Source organism: Alligator mississippiensis, chromosome 6 (genome assembly GCF_030867095.1).
Source record: "Alligator mississippiensis isolate rAllMis1 chromosome 6, rAllMis1, whole genome shotgun sequence".
NCBI classification, from domain to species: Eukaryota; Metazoa; Chordata; order Crocodylia; family Alligatoridae; genus Alligator; species Alligator mississippiensis.
This window is the reverse complement of record NC_081829.1, coordinates 98,876,423-98,892,301: the sequence shown is the minus strand read 5'-3', so window position 1 is coordinate 98,892,301 and position 15,879 is coordinate 98,876,423. Positions and strand designations below refer to the sequence as shown.

The 15,879-nt window shown below is 47.6% G+C and overlaps 1 protein-coding gene across 7 annotated transcripts in view; it reads right to left on the bottom strand.

The window, feature by feature from the left end:
* Positions 1-15,879, bottom strand: part of NT5C2 (5'-nucleotidase, cytosolic II) — a 94,291-nt gene that overhangs the window by 9,342 nt on the left and 69,070 nt on the right. For all 7 annotated transcript variants that reach the window (XM_059730201.1, XM_059730202.1, XM_059730199.1 and 4 more), the window contains 5 exons: positions 6,642-6,759; positions 5,061-5,156; positions 3,656-3,747; positions 2,639-2,696; positions 1,061-1,154 (listed from right to left, as the gene is read on the bottom strand). In XM_059730201.1, coding sequence (XP_059586184.1) covers positions 1,061-1,154; positions 2,639-2,696; positions 3,656-3,747; positions 5,061-5,156; positions 6,642-6,759 — 458 coding nt within the window. The remainder of the gene's footprint in view (positions 1-1,060; positions 1,155-2,638; positions 2,697-3,655; positions 3,748-5,060; positions 5,157-6,641; positions 6,760-15,879) is intronic.

Sequence of the window (15,879 nt, the reverse complement as noted above, 5' to 3'; positions counted from 1 at the left end):
ACGTACAGGGGAATATTTCACTGTAACAGCACTGTGGTCCTTTCAGGAAGGAATGTAATCAAAGCAGAAGAGAAAGTGGATGCACAGTACTAACAAGAGCCCAGACCAGCCATCCCCAACACATCAGTAAAAGGCAAAAGGCCAGCACATAATCCACCTGGTCAATTGTGCAAAAGTGCCATGAAAAGCAAAGCGTCTTGCAGAAATTAGATGCTTCCCTAAAGCATAAAATGCGATCAAATCCCACAAAGTGACCCATGCTCCCAAGGGGATTTCTCTCAAGAAGGGAAGCTAAAGGGGCCTTTGGCTGGCATATTCATGGATGTTGATTATCACAAAACCCGGCTAGTGTTACGTCTGTACGCCTGCGTGTGCTCTGCAGCAAGCAGAGGAGCCAGCTTATGAGCTTCTTCAGCTGGTACAAACAGCTTGCGGACCACACAAAGCTGTTAATATTCTGGAGTCCGTTTACAATCAACTCAATGTTGCAAAAATTAAAAGTCTGAGCCGGGGTGCTCAAGCCCCAGCCCATGGGCTAGATATCCAGCTTCTGGCATCATGTCATCTGACCTGTAGCCCTGCACGGGAGGCCAGTCAGGGGCGGTACAGGTCCCTCAGAGCCGGGTCCTCACACACGGGACCAGGCAGCGGTGGTGTGGGCCCCAATCCCAGCAGGCAGAGGTGGTGTGGGGCCCCAGGACCCGATCCTGCTGCGTGGGCTTGGATCCAGCCCATGGATTAGCCCAGTGCCCCTCATCTGGCCTGTGGGACCAAAAGGCTGAGTACCCTTGGTCTGTACCATCTATGTAACATATTATATGCACACGTGGCTGAGGTGCATATGGGATGACACTGGTTAAACGTAGGTGAGGACAGTGATGTCTGTGCACAGCAGACGGGGATCAGGAATCAAAAGGGAGGGAGCCTTCTGCATAAGTATCTGCAGTTTAGTGTTTGCTCGCTAGATGGCAAGGCAGCTTTCCTTTCCAGGGACAGGCTCACACCGATCACTTCCACATCAAGGGTCTGGTTCAGTGCACAGCTAAGGAGTGCCAATCACCTTGTAATGAACCCAGTCCACAGCATCTCGGACGTCCTGGAACATGCTCCGGAAGGACATAAAAAGGTCTCCATCTTTAAACCCTGTTTCGCAGCTATGGGGAGAGAGAACAGAGATCAGCCGTGTCATAGGGAGACCAGCAGCCAGAAGACATGTGCATGGGTCACAGGACCTCTGTGACTAAGGAGGGAACCCCGACAGACCAGACAGCTCAAAGGCTCGTGCTTCTGGCTTGCGGTAACTGCTTCCTATTTTCTCCATACAGGAGAAATGCTGCCAGCAGCAGCACATGCAGCCCGCCTGGCATATTCAGCAGCACGAGATGTGTTTGCTACCTGAGCACGGTTCTCATTCAGCCCGTTAGGAGGCAAGCTGCCACTGGGCCACAGAGCAGTACTGGTGCTTCAGGTCCTTGCGACTGGGATTTTACTCTCTCCCTCTCAATCTTACCAGAATACTGGAAAATAACTAGAAACGCGGAATGATTTCTTTGAGGCTGAAACGCTGGGGTTACACAGGTCATTCAAGCAATGAATGAAAATGGAGGCTATCGAGATTTACAAAATAGACAAAGACGTAGAGAAAGGAAATTGGTAGCTGCTATTTATGTGCTTTCACAACACCAGGAGAGGGGGATATTCCGTGGAAATGGAAATCAACACATTTAACCCTGAAAAAGGAAATATGCCAGTTTTTCAAACACACCCGTCACTAAGCAGCTCATGTCACCACCGCCAGGTAGCACTGAGGCCAAGAATTGACATTAGCAGCCTTCAAATGCGACAACACTCAGGAGAAAGCCCAGGGAAGGAAGTGCCTGTGTGCACACACGACGTGGGGAAACACTTCAAAACGCCATATGTAAACAGCAAATCCAGAATCCTTGTACAAGTTTGGAAAATGGGTTCTTGAAAATTAATCAAGCCAGACTTCAATGCTTCAAGGAAGCCTCTTGCTGTGTCAAACCCACGGCAGGTATTTCACTTTTGACTAAGTGAGGTTTTTAAGTCATGAAACCTGGAATCAAAATGGCTCTGGGCACAGAACTCTTGTCCGATTCAAATACAGCCTCAGCTGACAGGCTTTGAAAATGGACATGGCAGAGCTGGTGGGCGGCCTCGGTGCTTACAGTGACGCGGTCTCAGATCACAAGCGTCCATGTTATCAAGACAATGTATTTGGCATTATTGTTGGAGTCTTAACAGAGACACCAAGGATGGTGGGGAAGTACAAACTAACCAGTCCCTCCCTCTGTACTTAGCAGCTGTCCCTCTCTAGCAGAGCTGGATTAACCCATACAGTACGCAGGTGCACAGCACGAAGGAAAAGCCATACTGCCAGTGTCTTGAGATTTTAATTTGGCTTTCTCTTCAGTACTGACTTCACCAAACATTAAAAAGTAAAAAAGGCCTGATCTTATGTCTGCTGAAGGCAGTGGATTGACTGCTTTTGGCCCTAATGGGGATTGGTTCAAAACTTGACAGAGCTGTTCCATTGTATTTGATTTTTTACAAATGCAGATGTTATTTAAAAAAATTACCACATTGTTAGTTGTATGAACTCCGAGGGCATACATACCTTGTATACCTGTCACAATTAGTAAAGAAATCTATTAGGCAAGCCAACAGGTAGGTCTCTGCAAAGAAACAAAACAGAATTAATCCAAGGATGAAACCAACACTTAAAATAATTTTGGGGTGCACTGCTGGAAAAAGAGACATTCATGTAACTAAGTCCAAACAGCAATAACAGGTGTCATCATGAGTTGCATAATCTCAGAGGTTCAACAAAGACAAGTGCAAAGTCCTGCACTTAGGACAGAACAATCCCCTGCACCGGTGCAGGCTGGGGGTGACGGGCTGGGCAGCAGCTCTGCAGGAAAGGACCTGGGGGGACAGGGGACAAGAAGCTGAACAGGAGCCAGCAGTGTGCCCTTGGTGCCAAGAAGGCTACCGGCATCCTGGGCTGCGCTGGTAGGAGCATTGCCAGCAGATGGAGGGCAGTGATCCTTCCCCTCTATTCAGCACTGGGGAGGCCACATCTGGAGTCCTGTGTCCAGCTGTGGCCCCCACGACAGAAAGGATGTGGACACATTGGAGAGAGTCCAGTGGAGGGCAGTGAAAATGGTTGTGGGCTGGGGAACAGGACTGGTGAGGAGAGGCTGAGGGAACTGGGCTGATTTAGTCTGCAGAAGAGAAGACCGAGGGGGATTGAATAGCTGCCTTCACCTCCCTGCAGGGGGGCTGCAAAGAGGATGGAGCTGGATGGGCTCACATTGTGGCAAGGGAAGTTTAGGTTGGATACTAGGAAGAACTTTCTCACGAGGAGGGTGGTGAGGCACTGGACCAGGCTCCCCAGAGAAGTGGTGGAGTCTCCATCCTGGGAGGTGTTGAAGACCCAGGTGGACATGGCCCTGCTTGGGTTGATGCAGTTGGGGCTGGTCCTGCTTGGAGCAGGGGGTTGGACCACATGTGACCTCCTGAGGTCCCTTCCCACCCTCATTGTCTGTAATTCTGTGATCATGCTGCCAAGCAAGTCACTGGCAAAACTCCCACTACTGCAGGATCTGGCCTTCTCTCCCTGACCAGGACTCACCTGGTAGATTGAACAGTGTGTTCAAAATGTGGAAGCGCTCTGTGTCGTCTCTCTGAATGAACTTGTTTGGGTAGTGCTCCCGAGTTTCTGGCCTGAAAGCAAATAAAGCAGCAAAGGAAGAAAATGAGTGAGGCCACGTGATGCTCTCCAGTTCTTCAGAAAAGGTCAGCTTACTCAAGAGTCCATCAAGCCTTTGGCAATGTCTACTTTTACCATGCTGCGGGGAAGTTACCACTGTGTTGGTGATGAACTAGTAAGAATAGGATTCACTTCACACTCCCATAACCGCGCTGGCTCTGGCAGAGCTACAGGTTCCAGCATCAATACTTAGTACATGAAATGAACAAGGTTGGCAGAGGAAATGAGAACAGCTTAATCCCAGAGCTGACAGCTGTGTTCAAATCCATTGCACTTGCACTGATCGTTTCATCTCAAACTGAATCAACACCCCCTCCCATTCTCATGCTTTTTTGAGCTTCCACATGTAGTTTTTATCTCTAGAGGCAAGAACTATTCTGTTGGAGGTTATAATGAGACTCTCATCATTAAAAGGCAGAGTGGCAATGTTTAAAAAGGTCATTAAATACACTTTGTTCATTACGCAGCAGGGCCAGATTGTGGGCACGTTTACTCCTGTCCCATTCCCCGGAGTCCATGGAAACATCACCTATTTACTGTCTGGGAGTTTTCAGTGCTGTTAATCTTCTAGAGTTTCTGCTTCCTATTGCACAGAATCACAGCAAATGAGGGTTGAAGGACCTCAGGAGGTCACATCTCGTCCAACCCCCTGCTCCAAGCAGGACCAGCCTTGACTACATCATCCCAGCCAAGGCTTTGTCTACCTGGATCTTAAACACCTCCAAGGATTTACTCAGATGCATTTTGCTCCTAACGCTGTTGCTCCCTCTTTTCTTCTTAGACTTTCCACTCATGCAGGTAAGAAAAATGCTAACAGACAAAGGGGGCTGCAGGAAATCACACTGGCCTTTTCCACACTGCTTTATCACCCTTTGAAAAGGCAAGCTCTGAAAATGTAGTTCCTATGCTAGTTTAAGTCCTTGACCTTTCTCAAGCTAAGATGAAGTGCATCATGTGATGCAGACTTCTGCCTGCTCCAGAGAGTGCTGACACAATTGTCCTATTTTAACTGATGGCAGGAAACTAAACCTATGCCAGCCCAGGTAAAAGGCCTCATGCATTATTCTGGAAACCTTCCCCACCGCACCTCCTTATCCAATTTCAACAGTCTACAAAACACAGATCTCTGGCGACTGTACTGACTTTTTTCCCTACAGACTATGAAATATCTCTATGTTAAGGACACCTGACATTTCTTAGATGTCAACTGAATCCACCAAAATGCACATATTAAACCAGAAATAAGCCATTGGGTGTCAGCACTTACCCTCGCATGAAGTTAAACCCATGTGCGCACACCAGGAGGTTCCCGTAGGCATCGACTTTCAACAGGTTTCCGTACAGGGTGTCAAACACCAGGCCTCTGTCAAAAAGCAATTTAAAGAGTGAAACCCAAAACACAGTCAGCACTGGCCAAACACCCCACGCTAACAGTAGACCTCTGAACATCAGCTCTGAAACCATTTGCTTGGGTGGAACCAAGTTTAGCAGGTCCTGTCCAAAGCCAAAACCAACACAGGATGCAATTGTGCGGACAGGTTTCTAACGCACCTTTTGTCTGGCTTCTGGGAACAAAAACGCATGGCCAGTGTAAAGAGATAACTGATCTGCCCTCTCTAGATTTCAGAACAGGGTCATTTTACTCAGCAGAAAGCTTAGCTATGCCTTCCCCCAGGAAGTCGTGCAGCTTTCGATGCGTTTGGCACTCACACCTCCATCAGCAGTTCACAGGGAACTCAGCTGGGCTGCAGTGGAGCGCACACCACATTGGAGGGATCTCTTCACCCTGCTCATCTCTGGCACACCTAGGAGAGTCAGGTGTGGCACGCGACAGCAGCAGAACGGCGGGCAGTTCACCGCTGTCAATTTGAGGGGAAAAACATGTACGCTGGCAAAGATGCACAACATTTGCTCTTGTTTATCTGGTCACTGGGCTTGGGAGAAAAATGCTGCCTTGCACAGGCATCCCTGCTTTCCCCTCCCCAGGATGAAGCCAGTGAATTCACTGAATATGCTCACTGGAATTGTCCTAGTAGGTTCGTTAAGGGTCACTGTTGTTAGGATACAGGAGGATGCAGCTCAGTGCCAACCAGGAGGGGAGGAGGGAAAGAGGGATGCGGCTGGTGCAAAACCAGGCGGTCCATAGCGATGGTCCTACTGCTGAGATTTTTGCGGAGAAGTCTCCATGGGAATCAGAAAAGTGAAATCCAGCAAAGGCCCAAGCAGGAACAACCTTCAAGGACCTGCTGTGTCAAATGAACTCCCGTCCCTCTGCTACTACGGAACGGGGGGAAGCGTAAGAATTAAAGCACTGAATTATTCTGCAGGCACCTTCTGTGCTGCATCCAGTTGGACAATGCAACTAGACTGATCCTACCTTCACTTAGATTTCCAGCCAGTTCCCACTTTCTGGGTTTCTCCAGGTGAGCTGGTATAAAGCCCAAATGGAGAAACACATTGTTTAAAAAATAAGTAATATTGTATGAAAAATTCGAGCAGGTTCACATTCTGGAAGAATTCATTGTCCCCCAAACCTAGGCTTTGAGCAAGTGTTCACCCAGCTGTGTCCCTTCACTCTTCCTGCTCTCCATGGTTATTTTGGACCACATTCTCAGCCAGCCTCCTTCCCTGCACTTTCACTCTCTGTCGGCATGTCTGTATGTGTGTGCAAAACCCTGTACGAGGCAGGTCAGTCAGTGAAAATCATTCATTTACTCACCTGAGTTCTGTGCCCAACTGCAGGCCTAAAAGGTGCCCTCTGAACACTCAACCTTTCAATTTTTATGATCTTTCAGAACAAATATTCAAAGCCTCAAGCAGACTGGGTCAGTATCTTTTAGTCATTTACCTGGTAGGGAATGCAGGATCATAGACAAAATTGAGCAGCTCATGAGGGTATCCAATGGAAACTAATCTTTCTACGGTCAGGTCAAATCCAAGAGATTCGTATTCAGGGGATTTATACACTGTACCAAGATGAGATTTCAGTTAGAAAATATAAAAATAGCCAGGGGGTTAAACAAGAAGACAGTTAAAAATAACTTTTCCATTCTCCCTCCTCCCTCTTCCACACCACCACACTCGGTTCCATCATCTTCCTTCTCTAGCTCAAGTTCTCTTGCTTCGGTGCTTACAGCACTCCTGGAATTAGATCATGATATGCTAGCGGCCTTTTGTAGCGTGGAAATGTAGTTCAGATTTCAGCAGCAGAATGCACCGGATGAAATATCAGTCAGGCCATCAGAGCTCGTTGCTTCAGACAAAAATTATTCCAGACAGCATCTCTCCCCCTCCCTTGACTCCGCGATATGAACACAACACATACAAGTGGTGGTATGCGCACCACTGATCGCACCGGCGGTGGATGCTCTATCTGCTCACTTCACACCATTCCTGTTCTTCACCACGCTGACACATGAGCCAATACAGTTTGGGAGCTGATGTGCAGGTGGCAGAGAGTCTGAATTTAATTTTCTGCAGTGCTACTGCTACGAGCCTGGGTTCAATTCTGCAGGCTAATATTAGTGTCAGGAATCCAGCTAGGAGGAGTTTATATGTGCTGTGGGCTGTCCTGGCTGTCTTTGAAGGGACAGCTGTCAGGTTAGCAAATAATATGTTAATAAACCGGGATGGTACACGAGAAACATGAGATGTTACCTTCTTATACCAAAACATTGTCCTTTATACAAGCCTATTATTCTGGTATTTCAGAGGACTCTGCTCATTCACGAAATACACCTTATTCATTGCAGAGAAAACATATTTCTTGAGCAGCTCTAGTCTCATCAGGCCCATTTTCCCATTGCACTTCCAGTGAACCGAACAAGTCTCAGTTGAACAGAATCATTAAACAGTCATTTACAACAGCTTCACTGTATTTCTCTGGACTAGATGTTTAAGCTTGTTCAATGGAAATTCTGTCTCAGGCTCTGGCCCTACGATCAAGATCAGGTCATTTCCACTGTAGTCAGGAGGGAGATAGCAGTGGGCTCCACTGTATTAAGCATTTGGAGACTGCAGACATCTGCAAGTCGCACACATATAGGCCCAACTTCAACAGTAAACTCTGCAGAGCACAGATCTGTGTTTCTTATGGCGTGCCTAGCACATCTTTGGGAGTTAGAAAATAATACAATTAATAATAATGAATGTCATCTACGATCCCCAGAGAACTAGTACAGGCAAGAACAGACACATGATTGTGGAACAAGAGAAGCTAAGTCAGAGGGAGGGACACACTTAAGACAAAATAGAGCAGAAAGATGAAAAAGGAAAGGACCATGAAGGAAATGTAGGACATGAAGAGGGGGGGCTGCAGTGACAGGAGGGATCATGCATGTTCTCCAAAGCATTGAAGTGACTGAGTTTTAAGGTGTGGGACTGTTATGGGGGGGGAGGAATGGGTTTGGTTTGGTTTTTTGCCGAGGCCTACCCTCACTTAGACACGTGACAATTCACTGCAAGCTGGAACACGTTTTTAATACCAACACTCCTAGTGAAGAGCGCTTAAAAGTAATACAGCGGTTATAAAAGCTTTTCATTATAATAAGAGTAAAACAGGCAAAGTTACAAAGCTTTGGGTGCCTGGGGCTTTTGGAAAAAAAAGCGGCAGATGGAATTGGGGGGGAAGGAGAGGCAGAAATACTGAAGGTAAATGAGAGAAGCAGGATTGAGAAGGAAATCCAGGGAAGTGGACTGGCATTTAAGGAGCAAGAGGAGGCTGGCTATAAAATGTAGAGAGGGTCATGCAGGATCAGAGGCTGGGATGATGAAGCCCCTTAAGCAAGGACGGCTAATGTCAAACCACTGCTGGGACTGGGCAAAAAATATACCTGCCGTTAGACAAATCCTCAGAGTTTATTTAAGCAGCCTGGCACAAAGACAGGCCGAAGACACTCCTGCTAACCACACTGATTTCGGATTGCTGCTGCCTTATCCCACCCCGGGAGCCCGGACAAATCTCCAGAGGGACTGCACCCGGAAAGCCCCGTTGCACTGTGCCGTTGCTGCCGTGGAGCTGGCGGTCTTGGAGGCCAAAGACCACTGTACTGAGCCCCGTGAGCGGGCACAAGCCATTCGAGATGGACAGAAGGCATTTCTCATCAACCCCAGGAGTCAATCGCTAGGAAAGCTTAGCTGCTGCTAGCACAGTTTTCTCTTCCAAGTAACACCCGGGTTTGTCTAATGCTGTTTTCAGAGGAATGGAGCCTGTGCTCACACTTGCATCACGTGGCTTGCAACATACCTGCAAACTCAATCCCTCCCCACAACTGGGTGCCTCTCTTCTACCTACTCACCAGTAAGGACTTCTTTTTAGTCTTCTAAACCTAAGAAAGCAGCTCAAAAGCCACCAAGAGAAAAGCTGTTGCAGAGGACTGTATGGGACTCTCATACTAGGACAACGTGGGGAACAAATCCAGATCTCCGAGGTGGCAGCCCAGCCCAGCCCAACGGCGGGCTCTGAAGATTTGAAAAGTATACATCCTCACCTATAAACCCCTGCACCTCACCAGTCTCCTGGCCCCAGCTTTGCAGAAATGTAACCTGTTAGCTCATTCAGGTCAGTCTGTTCTGCCTGGATGTCACCACTAAAATAGGAGTCTCCCTGCTAATACACGACATCAACAGACGCTGGAAACCGGACGCCGGGAGGATGGAAATGAACTATAAACGTTGCTCTCTGGTTACTGTGACATGGTCCAAGATAAACTTTCCTTTAATTAGACACAACTGAGAACAGAGTCAGAGCTCACCCGAGCCCATGTCCCGTTTCGACAACACGCCACACCACGGTACGCAACATATCAATCAGGATGAGCTACGACCTACTGACATTTTCTTGCAAGCTGCGCAAACGCTCATTTGGGTAACGTGAGCTTCCCAGCAAATGATCCGTCTACTTGAGATAACCAGTGTGAACAGACTTATGGGGCTGCAGCCGCAGCGTCCTTGCGGGAGAAGGCACAGTGCTACCTACATACACACATAGGACTCAGTGCTGTACTCAAGGCTGATGCGTCTCTATAGCTCCCTCCTCTCAGTCATCTGTGGAAGAATTTAGAAGTGAGGAGAGAAGGTGATTTGATAATTTAAAAATGTAGTTCAATACTTTCTTGGGAACTCCTCTACAATCCTACACTGGGAGCACAGGTTGAGGCGTGCTGTACAGTGCTACGGGTGACCTGGATTTTGGAGACCTGCCATGCGGGGCCAGCTGTGCCATGACAGCCCGAAGCACCCCCAAACCCCCTGACCGCTGAAGGATGCACAGCCATCAAAGCACAAGTGCTTCATCCTCAGGATGCTTTTGCACAGTCTCTTGGCCCACCGTGAACATCCTGTCAGTAAAATCTATGTACCTATTATAACTTATTTTAATTTCCTCCTTTAATTGACCCCCAGGCCTCTGCAAACATGCCAAGACCCCAACCCTATAGAGACAAGTTATTTTTAATAATCCCTGTTCCAAAACAGAGAAAAGTGTCTGTACGCAGTGCTCGTGGATTTTGTAACGATGGATCTGAAGAGACCAACCAAAGCTTTGAAAACAGAAGCCAGCGGACAGCACTTTCAGCTTCCCCGTCACATTGTCTCGTCACAGAATCCCACAATCGACCATTTCAAAGCGAGATCACAGACGTGAATGGTGACGAGCGGGGCTTCCTTATACAGCACCCGTTAGAAGGGCAGCCAATTTGGAACAAGTGGAACTCGTACAGCAAGGAACGGCACTCTCGTGCCCTCTCCGTCCGTTACCTTTGCTGCCAAGACACATTCGGTAGCAATTTTATAGCCTTCCTGAAAAGAAAAAAAAATCTCTACAGAGGCTCCAGCATGTGCAAAATGCTGCTGCCAGGATTTTAACTCACATGAGGCAGGTGCAGATGCAGAGTGTCACTCCAGCCTGGAAGGAGTTACACTGGGCTCCCCTGTTAAAAAAAAAAATCACACTGATTTTAAAACCGCCACAGCTCTGCACCATTTAGGACTCGAGTGTTTGCTGGAGCTGCTGCCCTCGGGTGAGGTGGAAAGCAGGCCTGCTGGCTATTCCAAAACACTGCTTCAAACTGATTTACAGAGGAGATGCATTTAGTAACTGTGACTCATCCAGGCAAAATCCTACCCTCAAGTCCACAAAACATGCTCAAGCCAATCCAGGAATATTTTATTGGCATGATAAGCTGCACAACTGTTGCTTGAGAGACGGACCCTTCAGGTTTCTCTCAGAAATACGTACAGTCCGTTCAGGACGGAGCTTCACCTTGATCTGCGATTTCGTCGTTACTGCCCCTTCCTGACGTGGTGGCAGGTTACAACGTGGCCTGGTGCCCTGTCTCTCCTTTCAAGCACGCCATCCCTTTGGCACCCGCCAAGCTGCTGCGCGCGTCACCGCAGCAGAATAGCTCAGTCAAGAACCGCTGTGGAGATCAGAGAAGAGAATTTTGCCCTGGATCTGGAAACTGCTCCCAGCAAGGACTTGGGATGTTGATTCGGCACGACTCATGCATATCAAAACTTAATTCTTGCATTTCACACCCGCGTCTGCTGAGCAAAATTGAGCTTTTATGGTCAGGGCATTTTGTGATGTGCTGCTATGGAAAGTGCCACAGAACCATACAAGGCATGGTGCGGGACCGGTTTGCGACTAGAACTGGTACAGGGAATGAGACCAGTTCCGCATGTTACGTGTATCTGCGAGGGCTAAGAAATGACATTTAAAGAAGTTTACATACCGCTACACTGAAGGATTTGGATAGTGTTTCTAAGAAGGTCCTTTATAGCACTGCAGTCTGCACCTTTCCTGGTATAATGTCAACGACTGTTTTGCAAACCGCACAGGTAAGAAAGTTTGGAGTGTGTTTGGCTTGGCTGGTTTTTGAGAAAGCCCTTCCAGATCTGTACCTCAACAGCACTCCATGGGGCCACCTTCAGCTAATTCAGGCTTCAACAGAGGTGCCGCGCGGCTCCCACCAGAGCCTGCCATCATCCATCACCACAAGTTGGAAGGAGATGATTGACTGCGTGGGAATGGAAGAAAATGCTCTCTCCCGTGCTACCAAATCCGGGCTGCTCCATGCCTGAAGTGTCACAAAAATTATTCATATTTGCAAATAGTTTGTGTCATCACAAACTTCTGCTCCCAAAATCACCATACAGAGTTTGGCCTGGAAGAAGGGTTGGGCTGATGATGGTGATGACCAGACACTGATTTCCTACGCAGCACAGACAGCTGCATGGAGGCAGAACCTTGTTTCTTGCGGAAGGAGCCAGAGGTTTCTCTGAGAGCCCAGATGCAGCCGCGGGAGCCTGAGCTTTTTGAGGTGGGCTGGGTCACCCCGTCCCATCCTTCCAGCCCCCTGAAGATCATTGCTTCCCTCATGAACGCCACATGCCCCCGACGGCTGGGGGGGCATGGCGAGCTGCTGCAGGCGGTGGTGGCACAGGCGCTGGCAGAAGCGTGGCAGCAGCGAGCGGTGAGCTCTGGCAGGCAGCCACAGCACTGACTGTGGCAGGGGGTGGTGAGCGCCGACAACCCACAGACGCTGCCGGAAGCATTAGCAGCATCCACTGGTGATCACAGACCGCCCACAGACGCCACCAGCGGTGTCAGTGGTGGGGTGGGGATGGCAAGCAGCGACTGCCCACAGGCATCGCCAGCAGTGTTGGCAGTGCTTTTTGCAGGGAGTGCACGTGCATGCACCCCCTACGTGTTGCTAATGGTTTCCCTAATTAGATTTCTTAAAACTACTCGCTAGTCATCCAGGGCTCATGCATAAGAGCAATTATACACATGCTCCACGAGCTGCAGGGGGGAGATGCTCAAATTAGAGCGGCTCTTGGAGCTGCTCTAATTAAAGCACCTGGAGTGTCATGTGCATCAGCAACCCCACACTGAAAAAATGGCAGCGGGTGCACTTTAACTAAAGCTCATCGAACAAGCCCCTGCCGCCATTTTTCAGCATGGGGATGCTGATACACATGACACTGGAGTCTGCTGGAGTGCCGTAATTAATCCAGTCTGCACCGATGCACTGTAATTACAGCACGTTGGAGCAGCTTTGATGCATGTGTATAGGCGCCCTAAGTTTGCAGTTTAAAAGTACAGTTTTGTATAGTTTAAAAATCATGTTACAGCATACAGACAGCTTCAGCACGTGAAGGCCTGCAGAATCCTTTCTAAATCCCTATGTGATTACTCAGTAAGATAGCACCCACGGGCTAGAGACTCCTGAGATAACATTAACTCTCCTCTGAGGTAACCTTGTAAAAAAGAAAGCAAGCCACGTTTCAGCTGATAGTTGTATGTAGCCACTCAAGTCTATTCTCTTCCAAACCTGCTAAGAAATGTCAGCTTTCTTACACAATTACTCTACTGCTATGATTTAAGCTCTAGGATGCTAGCGGCGACTGTGGAAATGTTAAAAGAACTTAAACATGAATATTACGAGATACGCATTGTCAGGCATTGTCATGGAAACATACCGGAAAAGGCACCGGAAAGCTGGAAATCAGATTTTTAATAAACAGAGCTCCTTCCCTATGTTTCCTCTATTTGGGAGGAAATAAGCTGAAAAGTCACGTTAATCTTCCCCACTGATATTACGCCTTTCCCTCTGCTTTGACAGTATACCACTTGGCTTGGTTTCATTTTTGGTGTTAGTTTTTGACAGAAGCCAATTGCACTTTTAGAGGCAGAGAGCACAGCCAGGTTCGAAAAGGGACTAGACAAACACAGGGACGACAGACTTATTAATAGCTGCTGAACAGAATGGTTGGAGATGTTTCCCCCGGCATCGCTAAACTGATCGTGGTAGTAACAACGTCACCATACGTCGACGTGTAGACGTGCCCGTGAGTTGTTTAAGTGTTCGACTGGAATTGGAGTTCAATGTGCAAATATGTATCTAGGATGATGACTTTAAGAACCAAGTTGGAAAATTCTGGTTTAAGGCTCTGGTTCAAAATACCAGACCGTGTGCTCAACAATTAAGCAAATTAATAACCCAACTGTACTCTACAAGACTGCTCTCATACTCTTCAAATTGAGCCCATGTTTAAGGAAATGGCTGAGTAGGCACCTACGTGGTTTACCCAAGGTCGGAGGGAGATTGAGGCAAAGCCAGGAGTAGAACGGGGTTTTCTTGACTTTCACTTGACTGTCTAGGCCTAACCACTAGGCCTGGACAAATGCTTACTTTCTTACTCCTTGAAGCTGCATATTGCTGGGCCTTGGCTATTGCAGCCTTCAAAGCATTTAATTCTCCAGGGTCCTAAATAACTTCAGATTGGTCATGAAATTATATTCCATCTTCTTTAACTCTCAGCTTTTTTTAATTCCCAAATGAGAAAAAAATTGCTGAACTACCTATCGTTTTCTTTCTTGAATGGAAGAGGAGCCTTTCCAAAAACTGCCGAGTTAGTCAATAAGTGACTGTTAGGCATGTTTTTTACTTAATTGCTTAAAGTACCTTTTCTTTTTTTCTGGAGATTATTCATTTCTATCCACAAGGGACCAGGACCTCGATAAAACCATCTGCTGACTCACAGGATGTTTTTCAATGCCCACGTGCGTGCATCTTTTGCAAAGACAAATCTGGCACCAAATCTTTCCCTGGCTACCAAGGGCCCTGAAAGCGTCAGAACTGGTACAGTGTTTCTATGTACAGAGAAGTGGAATAGGACTCGAGGATCTTGTATCTACCTCCCCGGAGTCTGGCAAGCCTAGACTCCACTGAGACCTGCCACCTCCCACGGCCAGGTGCAGGGGTGCTGAACCTGTGACCATGTGGATCCAGCAGCTCCTCTCACACACACACATACACACGAACGATGGGATGGGACTTCTCCAGGCCTGAGTCTTCTCTAACAATCATGGAGCAGCTGTGAATCCACTGGACAGCCTAAGAGTGGGTAGAAAATCCATTACTGCTCGTGGTCTTGCAAGTATCTTCAGTGCACTGCCTAGTTTTTCAGGCCTGAGACATCTATCTGCTGGACATTTGCCTAGAACCACGTAAGCGATAATTCTCACATTCAGCACATGCAGGATCCACAGGAACAGGATTTGTCGTGCCTTCAAGAGAAGGCGGATAATCAGCGCTGCTCTACGCTGGCACATGTCTCTTCTGTGAATCTTGTGTTCTTCTACTTATTGCTTTAAAAAGAAAGTTTCAAAATGCAACTGGTCTTCCACCCCCGCCCAAGACAGCTTAGTAATGGTTCTAGCTAGGTTTTGTAGCCTTACATTACTGTGTGCTTTGGATACAGTGTCTGTTTGGGCTGCCGGGCTACAGTTTGGTAAAAGACTCCTCACTTAGCGTTGGAAAGAATCCTATTGAATAAAATGTGTGGCTTGAAGCAACAGCAACAACACTGAAGTCTGAGCACGGACAGATTTTACATACTAGCTAAAGACACTTCTTAGTTCTCTGCATTTCACAAAAATCCTCATTTTAATTGGCTGTCTCGGAGCTGGTTAGCTAGCAGAGCATTTCTTTGCATTGGAAAATTTGTGTCTTTAAGTCAGCTGAACAAATATTCACCTTTGCTTTGATGAAGGCTTTTGTGGTTTTTCTCTGACATAATGGAAATTTTCTGTGCTCGCCTGTGGACCACCTTGCCCAGAGACAGCCCAATGAGGATAATAATCCAAAACTGGAAAAGTTGCTGCATTTCTATGGAAACTTAACTCCCCTGCCAAAATATGGGCTTAGCTCTTCAATAAAGAGTTAAGCAGGGGGAAGAAATAGCTGCACAGAAGGCTCATGTTCAAACTGCAATTCAATAGTTTCCAAAAACAGTACGGAAAACAACTTCAGGTTTAAATTGCCATCCAAATCCAATACCCCCAGGGCAACGTTCATGTGTATTAGCATCTGAGCAGTTCCACTTTCTCACTGCTGCCCGGGGAGGTTTGCATTCCCTCCCTTGAAACATTGCTCATTCCCTCCTGGAGGCACAAATCTGAGACTGGAACAAAATGCACAGGGGAGCAAAAGAGAAGCTTGGACACCTATTTCTGGCTCCTCCTGATTTGCTCTAGAACAGAGGTTCCCAAACTTTTTCTTACTGTGTATCCCCTTCCA